Source organism: Myotis brandtii, unplaced genomic scaffold, assembly GCF_000412655.1.
Source record: "Myotis brandtii unplaced genomic scaffold, ASM41265v1 scaffold84, whole genome shotgun sequence".
NCBI lineage: Eukaryota > Metazoa > Chordata > Mammalia > Chiroptera > Vespertilionidae > Myotis > Myotis brandtii.
In genome coordinates, this window is record NW_005371410.1 from 9,958,865 (window position 1) to 9,975,810 (window position 16,946).

The 16,946-nt window shown below is 34.0% G+C and overlaps 1 protein-coding gene and 1 long non-coding RNA gene across 6 annotated transcripts in view; one reads left to right on the forward strand and one right to left on the reverse strand.

The window, feature by feature from the left end:
- The window catches only part of LOC106724480, a 31,164-nt gene extending 27,287 nt beyond the window's left edge, over positions 1–3,877 (reverse strand). Inside the window, exon 1 of the long non-coding RNA XR_001360288.1 lies at positions 3,733–3,877. This is a non-coding gene — a long non-coding RNA (uncharacterized LOC106724480). The remainder of the gene's footprint in view (positions 1–3,732) is intronic.
- Positions 1–15,854, forward strand: part of CCDC88A (coiled-coil domain containing 88A) — a 106,530-nt gene extending 90,676 nt beyond the window's left edge. For 2 of the 5 annotated variants that reach the window (XM_005884600.2, XM_014532040.1), the window contains 8 exons: positions 2,143–2,226; positions 3,235–3,438; positions 4,019–4,090; positions 5,262–5,342; positions 7,108–7,373; positions 7,825–8,287; positions 11,916–12,015; positions 12,535–15,851. In XM_005884600.2, coding sequence (XP_005884662.1) covers positions 2,143–2,226; positions 3,235–3,438; positions 4,019–4,090; positions 5,262–5,342; positions 7,108–7,373; positions 7,825–8,287; positions 11,916–11,980 — 1,235 coding nt within the window. In that variant the 3' untranslated portion in view covers positions 11,981–12,015; positions 12,535–15,851. Of the gene's footprint in view, positions 1–2,142; positions 2,227–3,234; positions 3,439–4,018; positions 4,091–5,261; positions 5,343–7,107; positions 7,374–7,824; positions 8,288–11,915; positions 12,016–12,534 lie in introns of all 5 variants that reach the window. The other 3 variants (XM_005884601.2, XM_014532039.1, XM_005884598.2) reach the window with 3 other exon arrangements.
- Positions 15,855–16,946: the final 1,092 nt, after the last annotated feature.

Consider the following 16,946-nt stretch of genomic DNA (forward strand, 5'->3'; position numbering starts at 1 on the left):
GCTTTTGTCAGTAAAGCAGTCTTTGGAAAACAGTTGAAACAGAAAAAGAAAGTAAAGACAACATGTGCATGTTGCAACCATTCAGCTTTGGTTTAGCTAAGTGTCCATTTTTACATTGTTTTCAGTTCATTTATTTTAATCATTGAAAGTAATTGTTCTATACGAAGCTAGAAAAGAAATAGGTCAAATTAAAAGCTTAAATGAATCATGACTATGTTTTCCTAATAGCAATCAAATATATGTTAAAAAGCTGTATGTACATTCTCCTTAATGAATGATTCTTGTCAGTGTGTCAAAGAGCTTTGATTATTTACAAGACAATGGTAAACCCTGAGAAAGAGCGTAGTTATTAGGGCTGTGTACAGTGTTTTTAAGTCTATGCAAGTTGATTCATTAGTGCCTGAATTGTAGTTCCAAAATAAATACAGTTTTTGTATTTACTTACTTTTTTTTTTTTTTTACTTATTTTTAAAAAGTTTAATCCTCACCCAAGGATATATTTTTTGTTTTTAATATATTTTATTTATTTCAGCGAGGAATGGGAGAGGTAGAGAGAGATAGAAACATCAATGATGAGAGAGAATCATTGATCGGCTGCCTCCTGCATGCTCCTATGGGGGATCGAGCCTGCAACCAGGACATGTGCCCTGACTGGGAATCAAACCGTGACCCCCCCTATTTCATAGGTCGACGCTTAACCACTGAGCTATGCCGGCCAGGCGATGTGTTTTGTTTTAATTGATTTTGAGAGACAGAGAGAGAAACGTCAATCGGTTGCCTCCCATATGTGCCCCAACTGGGGATTGAACCAAGGGGTGTGCCCTGATCCTAGGAATGGAACCCTCAACCTCTTGGTGTATGGGATGACGCTCGAACCAACTGAGCCACCCAGCCGGGGCTTTTTGTATTTAAATCTTATTAAAATATAGTTTAGCAAGATGTAGTTCAGTGATTGAGCATTGACCCATAAACCAGGAAGTCACAGTTCGATTCCCAGTCAGGGCACATGCCCCGGTTGTGGGCTCATTCCCCAGTAGGGAGTGTGCAGGAGGCAGCTGATCAATGGTTCTGTTTCATCATTAATGTTTATATCTCTCTCACTCTCCCTTCGTCTCCGAAATCAATAAAAATATATTTAGAAAAAATATATATATATAGTGTAGTTTAAGAAAGTTAGTGACTCTAGTGAACATTTTTATTTTTGTACTAATGACTCCTCATTTACATTCACAAAATCTTCTTGCACAGTACTATCTTAGATTTTTTTAATAACCTCACTGAAAAAACCCTTCAAAATAAATACCTAAAAATGTAATATACACTTTTTTGGGGTCAGTTTTGCTTGCTTTAGGATGCCTTCATATCTTTTAGCCTTATCAGGACTTAGTGTTAGCACTTACTACTGTCAAAATACTTTTTTCTCTTTCCCCAGACAACTTTTTGGTAAAATGAAGTTTAATGTAATTGCTCATTTCATCTTTTGAAAGACTGTTCAAAGAATATATATTTCCATCGTGCTACTACATATTGCACCAAGAAGCAATTTGCTATTTCTTTATTAAAGTTTAAGAAAGTATTGAAAATTTTTAATGAAAGTTTTAAAAGCTTTAGATTGTTTAAAACATCCCATAGGCACTTTAGTTTTTGGTGATGTGTATTACTAAAATACTCTTAAGTGCATATGCTTAAATTACTTTTTCCGTAAAGCCTTATAATTTAAAAAATTAAAGAAAATAGAGGATTGAAAAGCCTTGTACATTTTTAGCACGTATACTCTGTGTCCCACCAATAGTTCTAATTTTAAAGGTATACATTTACAACTTAACTAGGAAACTTGTTCCATAAGTAATTCTAACCAGTTCCTGTATTTATAGGACTTTAGCTAATCCAAGCTTTCAAAGTATATGTTCCTCATCATTGTCTTCAGTGCCATTCCAAGTATTTTAAAGTATCAGAGTGCTTATTTCATATTTCATTATCACTCAGCAGCACGAGAATAATAACTTTAATATAGCATACATAAGCTGAAACTCAGACATTCATTTCTGTCCTTAATTTCAACATTTAACTCCCATCTGTTCTTCTCCCTTTTTTCTGTTTCATTTTTCTGTTTCTGTTTTTCCTCATGCTCTGACATTAAAGTGGTTGCACTGAAAAGACTGCCCTTTTTGAGGAACAGACCGAAGGATAAAGACAAAATGAAGGCCTGCTACCGTCGTTCCATGTGTAAGACTTTATGACAGTTCAGCTTCTTTCAGTTGACTACATTGGCTTCCATTACTAATTTTCACTAACCTTTCTCTGGACTGTGCCAATTTTCTTATTTTACAAAGTGCAGTCTTCCTCTAATACAAGGAGCTGGAAGAATTTTTTTTTTCAAAACTGGCACTGAATTTGCATTATATGTATGTTCACTGATACATACATATACATGCATATGTATAGTTGTACGTGTAATAATATACTTGTAAATTTCCAGTGCTTTCTAAAAATTGGCAGAAATAAAACCCTAATTTTATGCCATTAGAGATTTTTTCCCAAAGAAATTTACTTAAAGAAAATACAACAGAATGTTTAGCAATAGACATTTATTTCCTTAATGAACTAGATTAAATAAATAAATAAAATGGCCTGTAACCCTTAAAAATGTTTGTCATTCTTTATATAATAATACTCTGGTTTTCCTTTTTTTTTTTTAAGTGGAATGGGTAATTACATAATCACATTAAATGTCTGTCACTTTGACTATCGTCTCTTTCAGGTTTTTATTAATGGTATACTTATTTGGTTGATAAAATGAATAATTCCTTCAGTAACCTGCTCTGACCAAGGACTCTTTATCATTTTCAGTAATGATGCTGTATAAGAACTGCTCTCCATCTTACCTTTATTCATTCCATTTTTGTCACCACAAAACCACATTATGAAGGCTTCTAATTATATTGCACATCACTGCGCAAAAGCATGGCAGTTGTACAGAGTAAAATTCCTTTTCCCATCTTTAAATGGGGTGGAGATGGGATAAAAATATTTACTGAAATTTATTAGCCTTTGGCCTATTCATTTCATTGAGCTGAATGCATGTCATAATTTGAATGACATTGTGGTTACAGTTTTTTGTTTTCACTTGCATTAATCCATAGGGAAAAACCCCCAGATCATTTATAAGACAAAAGAGAAATAAGAGCAAGAACATTAACCGTGCTGATTCATTTGCTTTCATTTGCATCCCAGCCATGAATGACCTGGTGCAGTCCATGGTCCTAGCAGGAGGACAGTGGACAGGTAGTACTGAGAATTTGGAGGTTCCGGATGATATTTCAACGGGTAAAAGGAGAAAAGAATTGGGAGCTATGGCCTTCTCTACTACAGCTATCAACTTTTCAACTGTCAACTCTTCTACAGGCTTCAGATCCAAGCAGTTGGTTAATAATAAAGGTATAGGCCGTCTGCTATTTGCACTGTTGTGGAACTGTTGGCAACAGAAATTTTAATTTGACTTTCCCATGTGTATTTTTTGACAGCAGCAAACGGAAATAATTATCAAAACGATCTGGCTTTGATTGGAGGGAATTTTCAAAGCATTTCAAAAAATTTAAGACCTAAAATAACTAAAAGTTTTTCCTAAGCTTTTGATAATAAACAGCTAATGAACTGACAAGAAAAGAAAAAGTAATGGAAGTAAAGTTTGAGAAAAGGAGAGAATAATAGAAGCTTAAAAAAAACACACACCTGAAAACACTATGACTTCAAACAGAGAAAAAAAAAAACATGTAGAACAACCGAGGCTCTTGCTTTGCAGGGTCAGGGAGACTGTTCTATTGGCGAGTAAACTCGTCAGAGCTATTCTTTTTCTTGCTCCAGTTCCAGTTTTTTGTTGAGTCTAGAAATATATTAAATAGAGATGTACTATATGTAATTGAAAAAGAGTTTCCATATTCTGAGTAAATTAAATTTTACAATGTTTTTTTGTTGTTGTTAAGAAATACTTTTATATCTATTTTGCTATTTTATGTAGATGCTACATCCTTTGAAGATATAAGTCCACAAGGTATTAGTGATGATTCTAGTACGGGATCAAGAGTTCATGGTAAGATAAGAACTTTATGTAGAGGGTACTTATTAACTATAGAATGTTGCATTGAATCTAAATGTGCATTGCCAGCAAGGATGTTTTATCTAACCTGCACCTCATACCTCTGCCATTTCTTCAAACCTAATACTCCCCTTTGCCCCTTTTAAGGATACTGCTTCATCTGAATAGTCTCTGTTTTAGTCAAGGTCATTTATAAAGTATTCCTGCACAATGATTAAAGGTAATTTTGTTGCCATTTTGGTATAAGTTTAAAAGTTCTGAATTTTTACCATATTTACTCTAAGAAAATATAAACTTTAAGAAACCATATTCTGCAGAAGCATCGAACAGACTGTCAAATTACAGCAGGAAGGCTGGGGAGTGTTGGGGGGGGGCGGTAAGAGATCAATCGAGGGACTTATATGCATGCATATAATCATAACCAATGGACACAAGACACTGGGGGGGGTGGATAAGGGCATGTGCGGGGAGGGGGGCGTAGAGGAGGCTAGGGGAAGGTCAATGTGGAAAAAAATGAGACATATGTACTACTATTTGTAATACTTTAAACAAGAAAATTTAAAAAAAAAACATTCTGCAATGTCAAGCATTCAGGTTTTTAAATTTCTATCTGGAAAATCATATCTTACCAAACTAAATTATTAACAATAAGTGGATAACATGTAAAAGGAATTTCATATGAAAGCAGGCTTTTAAGAAATAGGATAGGGCCATGTTAACTGTGCAGTTGTTTCCCTTCTATGGATAGGAATACAAAACATTAACTGCAGATACTCATATTCCTCCTGTTTGTGGCATCTCTGCAATGTGCAGGGTTCTTTGTCTGATCTGTTGTAAGTGACCTAATCACTAGCACCTTTTTTTGGCATGTCACTCTATTAATCTAAAATAGTCCTAGTATCCTTCTAGAAATCATATTCAAATCTAATATGCAATTTATCTTCTTTTCTTTAAATTTCAACAATTGTTTCAGACGTGCCCTGTATTACTAAACTATGTGGTAATGTCTTTGCTCTCTAATGTATACGATTCAGCTGTCGGTGGGCATGCTCGGTGTGTGCAAGTATGCATGATTACTTCCTCAAAGCATTCTGTGATCAGAATGTAAAGTTCAGTGTCAGCAGCTGGAAGTTTTATCACACTGTCTCCTGATGTTTTCATTTAGCTTCGAGACCAGCCAGCCTGGATAGTGGCAGGACATCCACTAGCAATAGCAATAATAATGCTTCACTCCATGAAGTCAAAGGTATGCTGTAGGTAAATTTATTAATATGTTCATCCATTTCCACATTTAAAAGGGAGATGGATGAAGTTTCTAGGGTAAAGTGTGAAATCCAAATCATCTGTTTGGAACATAGTTCCTTGGAATATTTTATACTTTCAACATTGTAATACAAATGTATTTCAATGTATATAAATGTAAAAACAGGAGCAGTTATTTTGGTTTCCATTTTTTATCTTTCACAGGTAAAATATTTTTATTATAATTTATACTTCAAAAATATCTGTAGTTCTTATTTTACTTATGTTTTATCTTTCTCATTAACATGGTTGTCCTTAACTTTTTCATGATGCATGCACATTGAACTCACAGAAGGAGTTTTACATACACAAAACTTATCCACGAAATAGGGGGAAATATATTTTTTAATTTGATAAGGCAATTGTGTGTATATATGTGAAACAAGAGCCAAGTGGATGCATATAGCTCATCTAAGAATTATTTCAAATTTTTTTCCTTAGTTTTTAAATATACATTCCAGGTAAGGCTGTTATGTAATGTCTGTCTGGAAGCCTTGACTAATACCTTTTTCCTTAAAGGTATACTGCCTACTCAGATTCTGGAATTGTTTAATAGATTATAAAAGTGTTAAAATACTATTCTGTACAGTCCAGAATTGCCAACTTAGAGTCAATGCATTTGTTCCATTGCTCTTTGCATTATAAAATCCTTTTGTCTCCATTTCAGTTTATTTTTATCATTAATGCTATGACTTTTTTGCTATGATTTGAAAAAAAGGGATTTTTAAATTTTTATAATCATGTTTGTATAGCCAGTAGAAAAAAGTAGTCTGAACATATGAAGAAGTATTTGAAAATTTAAGAAAATCTTATTTCTATAAAATTGTTACAGAACTTGAGCCAAATTCTTTCATGACCTACTTTACTCTTTTGTGATTGGAAAACCATGGAAAGTTGCATTTATTATATACTGTATCAGTTTGCTTTTGATCAAAATAAATTAGCACTCTTAAGGACTAGCATAAACTTTAGACAGCTTTTTTTCCAGAACTAGTAATTTGCATTCTATACAGTTACTCAACTGAGTGGCCACCATACCAACAGTGGAAAGCATGACTTCCCTTATATGCCTATTTAAATTTAAAAATTTTTTCTTTAAGGTCATTTATTAAGGATGAACAGATAAAACTTTAAGTAAGGAATAAAAACTTCATTGAAAGGCAAAGCATTAGAATTTTTAGCATTTAGAATAGTTTTTGGTTTTAACATTCAGAAATAATTTAAAATTCCTATAATCACGTTTTGTTCTAAATTGTGAGGTGGTTTACAGTTATAGTTGACTTGTGAAAATATGCAGAGGGGGAGGGTGTCAGCACCCCTAATCCCATGTTATTCAGGGTCAATTTGTATTTAAACCTGTATTTTAAAAAAACATATTAACCATTTATTTATTCATTCATTTCCTCATCAAATTCATTAAGTGTCTGCATTATATGTTTAGGCTCTGAGTATGGTGGCAAAGGTGCTTATATTTGTCAAATTGACAAAATAAAGAAGCAGGCTATGATAGACTGATGAGTGTATGGTAGACAAAATAATCTGGCAGTTGTTAGACTAGTGAAAGATAAACATAGTTACTAAGCATTTCTAAGTAAAGCTTGAAAGTCACTTGGGCTCTTCGTAAGAACCCCGTCAACAAATCTTTTTACTTATGTAGTTTTAATCTCATTTCTATTATTGAACTCTTAACACACCATTTACTCCGAAAGCAGGTGCAGTTACTATCCAGAGCAGGCCACAGAGCCATAGCAGTGGGGAATTTAGCTTGCTTCATGATCATGAGGCTTGGTCCAGCAGTGGTAGCAGTCCAGTCCAGTACTTGAAAAGACAGACCAGATCAAGTCCAGTGCTCCAGCACAAAATGCCTGAAACTGAGCGTCGAGCACATCACAAGGTCAAAACTGGTTCCCCTGGAAGTGAAGTTGTTACTCTACAACAGTTTTTGGAAGAAAGCAACAAGCTTACCTCAATACAGGTTAGTTTTATAGGTGACCTTAATTTAGATGGGCATTTCAAGTTAAATATCTGTGACTGAACTTTAGAGCTTTTTTGTTGTTGTTGTTAATGCCCGATGATATTTTTTCCATTGATTTTTAGGAAGAGTGGAAGGAGAGGGAAGGAGAGAAACATCTGTGTGAGAAAGACACATCAATTGGTTGCCTCCACATGTGCCCCCACAGTGGGGGGGGGGGCAGCTAGGGAACAAACCTGTACGAGACCTTGATTGGAATTGAACCCGAGACCCTTCAGTGCACAGGCTGATGCTCTACCACTGAGCCACACTGGCCAGGGTGAACCGAGCATTTTTTTTTTTTTTTAAGTAAAGGAGTGTTTAGAAATACTAACAGTTTTATATTATGCAGTCTAATATATCAGGAAAGTAAAAGCATGCCTGATATTCATTAATCTGCTTTGTTTTTTAACAGATAAAGTCCTCAAGTCAAGATAATCTTTTAGATGAAGTAATGAAAAGTTTGTCTGTCTCTTCTGACTTTTTGGGAAAAAGCAAACCCGTTAGCTGTGGTCTGGCCAGGTCAGTAAGTGGAAAAAGCCCAGGAGACTTCTACGATAGACGGACAACTAAGCCTGAACAATTTGTGAGACCTGGTCCTCAAAAGACTGAAGATACCTACTTTATTAGTTCTCCAGGAAAACCTACACCAGGCACTCAAGGAAAGATAAAATTAGTAAAAGAATCTTCTTTGTCACGACAATCAAAAGATAGTAATCCTTATGCCACTTTACCTCGTGCAAGTAGTGTGATCTCTACTGCAGAAGGGACTACTCGAAGGACAAGCATCCATGATTTTTTGACCAAGGACAGTAGACTACCTCTGTCAGTTGATCCATCACCAGCTGTTGCTGATAGCCACATCACTGCAGCATCTAGTGAGTACCGTTTACACCAGTGGTCTTACCATAAGCTTCACAGCCCAACATATTCTGCAGGTTCTCATGCACACATTGATTTAGTTACAGATGAGCCTGAGTCTCTATATGCCCAGGCTAGGAACTCAACAACAGAAAGGTCACATTTTCTAAACCAAACTTTTGCCACCATTAATATGTCTAATGACACACTTGTAATATCAGCTAAAGATAGTATAGAGTCATTTACTCATCCTTCTCAGCCATTTTTATCCCTGAATACAGAGTTAGTTAGTAACATAAGTGGGTTACCTCCCAGGCCAGTCACCAGAGTAACTGACCAGGCTTCTGCCTCCTTGGATAAAGCTTCGCAGAAAGATAATGAACAGTTTTCTGATAATCAGATCCGTGGTAACTATAACCCACAGTCTTCTGTAGGTAGCAGTAATCTTATCACTCCTGCATGCCTCTGTCCTGATGACACAGAAGCTGCATTGTTGGTTTCTGAGGATAATCAGACTGTTTGGTATGAATATGGTTGTGTATGATCAAAACTGCACAGTATAATCCTGATGTCATTTGATATGTACTGTGCTTCTCTAATCTGACTTGAAGAGCTGCTGTTGAAAAGTATTTGGCAAGGTTCATATTTTTATTTTCAAATCGTGGCATAGTGTTTGGCTGTACATGATGGCTTGTATATAAATGTGAATGTGTAACCACACCAAAGCCTGCATGAAATATTAATTGCATTGTATATTTTCTGCATGACTTTAAAAACCTTAACAATACATGCTCCTCTTTCACATTTCTTGCCGCCTGATAAGAGATTGTTACTTTTAGAAGCATGTTAAGATAGTTGCATGCTATAATTACCAAGAAAGCATTTCCACGTCATACTTTGTTGCTTCCAAAAAAGAATGCTCATTTCCTCTCTTCCTTCTTCTCATTCCTTTCTTTTTCTTTTTCTAAGAAATATTTCTTTTTAAAATATATATATTTTTATTGATTTCAGAGAGGAAGGGAGAGGGAGAGGGAGAGGGAGAGAGAGAGAGCGAGTCATGCCCCCCTACTGGGGATCGAGCCCGCAACCCAGGCATGTGCTCTGACCTGGAACTGAACGATGTCTTCCTGGTTCATAAGTCGATGCTCAACCACTGAGCCATGAAGGCCAGGCCCTTTCTTTTATTTCCAGAATGTGCACCACATATTGCACATGTATAGGAAAATATGTAAAAAAAAAAAAAAAAAAAGTCCTTTTCCTTTGCCATTTAATTATGCCTTCTGTCCTGTTTTATTTTCAAAGAAATAGTTTATAACTCAATACTTTATGTAGCAAATATTAACTACTGCCCATATTTATAAAATTGTTCAGATTTAAAATATTGTTAATATTAATAAAGTTAGTGTAATTCTTAAAAAACCCCATCAAATTTAAATATGACTTTTACAGTGTCTAGGAGCATTTTCTATGTATTCTATTTCTTTTCTGCACTTTTCTTCATCTTCCTTCAAGATTAATTTTTACTTAGAATCAGAGTTTTTCTAGTTCTTTTTTTTTTTAATAGAGTCAAAGAGAAATAAACCAATCATACTCAATGTGTTGAAAATTTGCATTTTTACTTCTGTAAAAAAAGGTAGCAAGTTTACAAAGTGGTGAAGATTGGTACTTATATAATTTTATAATTTATTATTAAATTATATGTCTGTCCTTAAAAAAGTTTTCTAAAATGAGTACATTGTGCTAAAATAAAATATTAGGATTTGTAACCACTTAAACTTAATAGGTGTACTTTTAGTAGAACAAATTTTAGAACTAAGAATAAATATGACTTGTAGCTAAAAAATAACCATATAAGTTAGAGAAAATACTTGCTAACTTTGACTCTGGTGTCATAAACTTTAAAATTGTCTCTTGCTGTGGTCCTTTAAAAGCAGAATCAGCTAAACTTGAATCTCCCAGAATAAAACAAAAATAAAAACTCATAACTCCCACTTATCTCTGGAGGAGTATATCTTCGCTCTGTCTCTGGAATGTTTTTGCCATTTTGACTTAGCCTAAATATATCTGTTAGTAACAGCCTGGCATCTGAAAGGAATGCTTTGAAATGTAACTTTCTAAAGATGAAGGAAATTATTATTTACTACATGTTGTTATATTAATTATTGTTATTAATTGAACCAAAGAACAATCTATAGAGAATCTTTGCTTAATGAAATATGTATCTTTTGTAATTTAAGCCATCCGTTTGTACTTACACAAGGTCATTTCAGGCCCCTTCTACTTACACCTTTGACCATACTACTTTTCTCATAGCCAGTTATTACTAAAAGTAGTACGAGAGCAGGTAAATCAGAAAATTTTCATATTTTTAGTACCACCTAATATATTTTCTGTGTGAATACATCAATCTATTTTATTGTCCTTTGTTTTATACTCAATTCTAACATTTTAAATGTTTTTGGTATGCCTTCTTTTATTTTTCATAACCTAGTAATAAAAATTAATGGCAAATACAGGTGAGATTAGATGGAGGACATATATCAGGCAAATGTAATAATTATTATTTCTTTTCCACATTGAGTCAAGTTTTATTTCTCAACTATTTCAACTTTTTAAATATTATAAATCTGGCCATTTTTTTAATTTAAAATAGTAAATTTTAAATTTCATACATTGAGAAATCATGTGCTATTATATTAAAAACTGTGATTATTTTTAAAAATTACTTTTACAGTAAAGAAGTATTTACAACCCAAATGGCTATAGTTACATATACAGCACATTTTCAAAAAGAAGATGCACACTGTGCATGTGAGACAGATACATACCATGTCCATGTGTCTTGATGATTGTCTAAGAATACAGACTAGATTTCCTCCAGAAACTATCAAAAGCTGTGGAGTCATAAAAGTCTCTCAGAACACTATATTCATATAAATGAAATCTTAGAAAGATACCCCCAATTAAATACATTTTTTAAAGTGAAAGTAAAACTCTGACTCAATTGAGCAGCTACATGTTTTTGTTCTAAGACATCTCCATAAAAATCCTATGGCTTCACAAAAGATTATTTGAAAAACTATGTGAGATTCAATACCCTAATTTTAGATGAAACTGCCTAGTTTCTATTCCTGGCCTAGGTTTCTAGAAATTATACCCATATTATTTGTATGACATTGTAAATTTACACTGTTATGTATTGGGTCCCCTTTAACCAAAACAATTCTAGCTATTACAGTGTAATGAGGTATATTATTTGCCTACAAAATATGCCTCAAGCCCAGGTTTTCTTAGTAATACAAATATTTCATTGTAGATGTTTCTGCCACTGCATGCAAGATTACTTTTTACTTTACAACTATATGTGACCATTTAGTACATAAACATAACAAGTAAACCTTTTTGACACTAGGAGGCATATTATTTCTAGCTTTTAAACTATGGAAACCAGTCTTATTATTTCTAGCTTTTAAACTATGAAAATCAGTCTTGAAGTAATGAGATGTCTATCAGATTAAAGAATTTCCCAGAGTTAGATTCCTTCTCCTTGCCCTATTCAATGAGAGCTCTTTAAGTTTCTTATCTTCATGAATTGTATTATGTTTAACTTTTGATTAAATAACATGAAATGCTTTTTTCCTGCAGATGTGGACAAAGTACAAGAAAGCAGAAATTCAAAAAGCAGGTCTAGGGAGCAACAAAGCTCCTAATTCTATTACCCACTACATGACATGTGGGCCAAGTGGTGAGTTTCTTACTCAAAATGTAAATGAGATTAGTCTCATTTATACAAACTAACAGCATTAAGTATAAGAACAAGTGCATATTGCATTAACAGATGTAAATATTGCTTGCTTAATTAATTCATGACTTCTGTCCTATTTACTAGTAAAGCAAGATGATTTATTTGATTGCTTTTTTTTTTTTTTTTTGCCTGTCACACAGGAAGTAAACCTTTAAGAATTATTTTTTCCTCAATTTAAATTTAATTTTAGTAGTGAGTAATGTTTTAGGAATTCCTGTTTCAGGGTAAAGTCTTTTCTTTTTTGTGGTAGGAATACAACTTTGCCAGTGTTCTTGGTAATTGAGGGTAAACTAAATGCCTCTTGAGGAAAACTTGTCTCTGATTTTCTGTCACTCTCATTCCTATAGAAATATCTGGTGCATGCTGTTCTTGTAGTGGCTGCTCTGTATTTTATATCTCTCTTATCTTCAAGCTTTTCTTATATTTTCTTTCTTCTTTCTACCTTTCAACTAAATACAGAGAGAAAAGTGTCCTTCATTTTCTCAGTATGAAGCCTTTATATCTGAAGTAACAAGACACCCAACTATAGAAATCATTTTTTTAAATCTTTAAGGAGACTTTATACAATTCTGCGTGACTAGAGCAGGCAAGAAACACAAACCTTCATTCCTTCCTTGAATCAAGGAGCACTACTGGAGTCAACTGCCAAAATTTTTAGAAGGTTTTAGGACTTACTATACATTGTACTATTAAGATCTACTGAATAAAGGATGTTCTCTCGCTAAGGACCAAGTGTTTTGAGGGTTCAAGAAGTTCTCCAAGAACAACCTACTTCTTTCATCATTTGTTTATGAATTTATCCATGTTTGCTTAATGCTTCTGCTAAATATTAGCGAAAATCTAGTGATTTATATTTAGTTGTATAATCTAAATCAAATGCTGTAGTATGTTGTGGAATGTAGTATATATCAAGATACAGAGAACCTTGTTTTGGCATGCCAGAGTCTTATTTGGTTAGCAGACTGCATGTGTTGGTATTTTTTTTAAGCCAATTATTTTGGTGCACTGAACAAGAAATTCAAGTTTATATGATAAATCTGAAAAATCCATAATGAGATAGGAGTTATAAAAAATTTTCAGTGATATTAATCTTTCCATATTCCCCAATAAGCAACACTAAGCATTCACAAGTGGATCCAAGTTAAGTAAAGAGTGTTTTCCTGAAACTTTTAAGTAAGGTGGTTTTCCAGCAAATGGCATTCCCAAGATAAAGTTGTTGTATTTTAACTCATTTCCCTTCTTTAATATTGGGTTATGTATGTTTGTTTTTTTAACTTGAGAGCTGACTGTTGCTTAAGAAGTTTTCTTATGGCAAATATAATGTAAATAATTTACTATGATCTGCATTTTGCCAGGAACTCACTTATTATTAAGGTTATCACTTAATAAGAATTTTTCTGGTTTTGTCCTTTTTAATATTACATTAAAGTTGGTAACTATTATTGGTACTTTTGAAATATTTGTATGCATTTGTTACCTTAAACATTTGAAAGAAGCACAAAAAAGTAGATTTAGTTAATTTAACCCAGGGAAACATCAATTCTTTTTGTAGTTCCAATTTTATATCACAGTTTTATTTTCTTATGAAATCAAAAAAAATGCATTGATACCTGTTAATGCAAATTCATTATTTAACATAAATATCAGAATAATCTTAAAAGTCTTAAATGAGGAAGATACTGACTTTTTAATTTTAACAGTGTACTTCTTAGGCTCTCATTACCAGCTCTAAAAATCTTTTTAGAATAATTCATATTCCTGTGTGTGGTTTATGTGAACTGTGTATCACTAACCTAGATGTCATGAGAAATGTGTTGTTTTTCTCTCCCTCCCTTCCTCTCTCTTCCTCTTCTCCCTCCTCCTCCTTTATCTCTCTCATGTGTATTTATCTTTTTGGAGGGGGTAGGCCAGTAGTTACGTTGTAATCAGAGTCTTCTTTCAGAAAGACCATTAATGAAAAGACAGAATGTATAGTTGACCAGAAATTAAATGGAAATTAGCAAACTTGGTTAACTTAGCCACTATTTAACTTAGGTTTTGCCACCAAATAGTGCTATAAAGTTAAATCACCTTTAAACTCTTGGCTGAAAGGTGCTGTGTAATGTAAATACAAAGGATTCTTACTAAAATATAGATATTACACAACAGACATATTTAAAACCTATTCTCTAGACTTTGAAAGATCTCTCTCCATCATGACTCCCTAGATTCAAGTATCAAATTGATCATGGGCATCATGGCAGTCTAGAGACACTTGCATGTAAAAAATGTAAATTCATTTTTAGGTGGATAAATGGAAAATAAATATAGAAATTATGGTTTAGCTAAAATACAGTAAGTGGGTAATTTAGGTTTATATTAACTAGCTTCTAATTTGCACAACTAGGACACATCCCAGGACACTTACTGAAAATTGAAATTAATGAGTAGGAGGTGGCCCAATGAGGGTGAATGATATCACAGCTTGACCTCTCCAGGATACTGATGTCCTAAAATAGAGAACTGCTCACTTAAGCAGCACATTATTCCTTCAAGTAGAAAATGCTAAGGGCAGCCTATAAAGTACTGAATCTGAGTAGGCTGACCTCAAGAAAGCCCAGTTAAAACAACAACCAAGGGAACACTTGAGATTGCAAAAGTAGGAATAGTCTCAATTATATTCATCCCCCTTTTCATAACGATTCAAAAAAGGACTAGATAATAACCACATGAATATTTTACTTTCTCCAAAAGGTATCATTGGAAGCAAACTTAGTAGGAAGTCACTCTTTTTCTTTAAACAAAATAGTATGGCCAACTAGAAACTAACTGGGGCCTTTTTACTGGTGCCTGACATGCTTTTAATTATCTGGTTTTATTCTAAATCTACACCTAACCCCCCACCTGACCCCACCCCCAAAAAACACTGAAGAATTTAATATACAGGGTAAGAGTTTCGGCCTAGAACTCCAATAAAGTGCTTCAGATCTGGCCATGTGGAAATTTTGGTCCAAGTTTTTGAACTGGTGGTTACCAAAGAGTTCATGAAACAGGTTTGTTGTAGCACCTTTCATGCAAGGCATGGTAAGAGCCTACTTAAAAATCACTGTGCATATTACAGAATTGCAGCCACCTCACAAATGAAATACTACAGCCTGCACTGTCTTAACAGTTTATGTCAGTAAGTGAAAAAGATAATTATACCAAATCTGGATTACAATGCGGAATAATGTATGCTAAATGACTTGTATTTTAAGTTACTTAGGAGAAAAGTGATTTTTTTTTTTTTTTGCTATACTTAGTCCTGAGATGTATTTTTTTTTAAGTCTTGAATGAATAATACAAAAGGAGCCCATTTTATAATATCAAACTTGATGTACATGTTGAAATATTTGGACAATGAAAATGCCTTAAAAGGAATGCTTATAGATAAAGTTGCACTTATAACACCCTTTAACAAAACCTGATTATAAATTGTCTTTTTCTTTTCTACTAAGGTTTCTCTTTTGATGTTTGCCATTGTACTTATAAATGTTATTAAATACCAAATCAAATAATATAAAAGCTGTAACATTTCCTTTCAGAGTAATGCTACTGAGGGATTTGAAGTTGAATAGCAAAATGTTTGGCAGTACCTAATAGCCACAGAAATCCAGTTTCTAATGACACCATTGTTTATCTTTTTAAAAGCATCACTTTTTTATTTTAGTTTTTAACTTTATTTTTTAAAATTAGGTTGGCTTAACATTTGCTTATCAAACTGATATAAAAAAATAAAGCAAAGGTGATTTTTATAACAAGTGGTTAGTAATCATTTAAAATTTGTAAAATATGAGTTAGCCAAGTATTCTTTCCTTTCCCTTAGCCCTGGAAAACCAATTTTCACATAACCCATAACCTTATTTAGATTATTGTGTCCTAATCATTTTGGGATGGGTTTTAGAGGTTTTGGGAGAAAGAGAAAAGAGTATCAGTTGTCAATTCCAAAGTAGGTTTAAATAATTAGTAGATTGTTCAGCCCTGGCTGGATTGCTCAGTTGGTTGGTTGCAGGTTCTCTTCTATCCCTGGACAGGGCACATACAAGAACCAACCAATGAATGCATAAATAAGTGGAACAACAAATCGATGTTTCTCTCTCTAAGAAAAAAAAATCAATAAACAATAGATTGTACAAATCAGTATCTCATTTTCACTCATAGCCATTGGAGGCAGAATGTTAGAGATGGCAACCAGCCTTGTATCCTTAAGCAAGGACATTCTTTGCGGACCTGTTTCTATCAGAGGTGGGGAAGGGCAGTTAGACCACTTATCTAAGGTCTTTGGGTCTATTCATTAAATCTTCATTTTATATGCAAAGCAACCTAAAACTTACTGTATCTTAGAGATACAGTACAGAGTAGGTAAAAACTAACATGCAAATCAGGATAAAGTTTTCATTTATGAAAAGCGTTTCTTATTAACTCCGCATCTCTCAAATCTGTTGTATATTTTATAAAAACTGTCATAGACTTGTAGCTTCTAATCATCTATCTACACTAATAAAAGACAAACATGCAAATTGACCGAACCTTTGCTACACCTTAAGCCATGACAACCAGCCAATAAGAGCAACTATATGCAAATTAACCCAACCAAGATGGCAGCCGGCAGCCACGGAGCTGGAGCAAGCAGGAGGCTTGGTTGCCCCAATGATGGAGGAAGCCAAGCTTGCCGCGGCCCGGCTCTGAGCTCCACTCAAAGCAACAAAGTTTCAATTATAGAAGCTAAATAAACCCGATACCTGCTTTCAGCAGGCCATGGCCATGGAGCTGGATCGAGCAGGAGGCTTGGGTTGCCCCTGGCAGTGGAGGAAGCCAAGCTTCCCTCCCGCCCGCCCTGGCCGGCTCTGAGC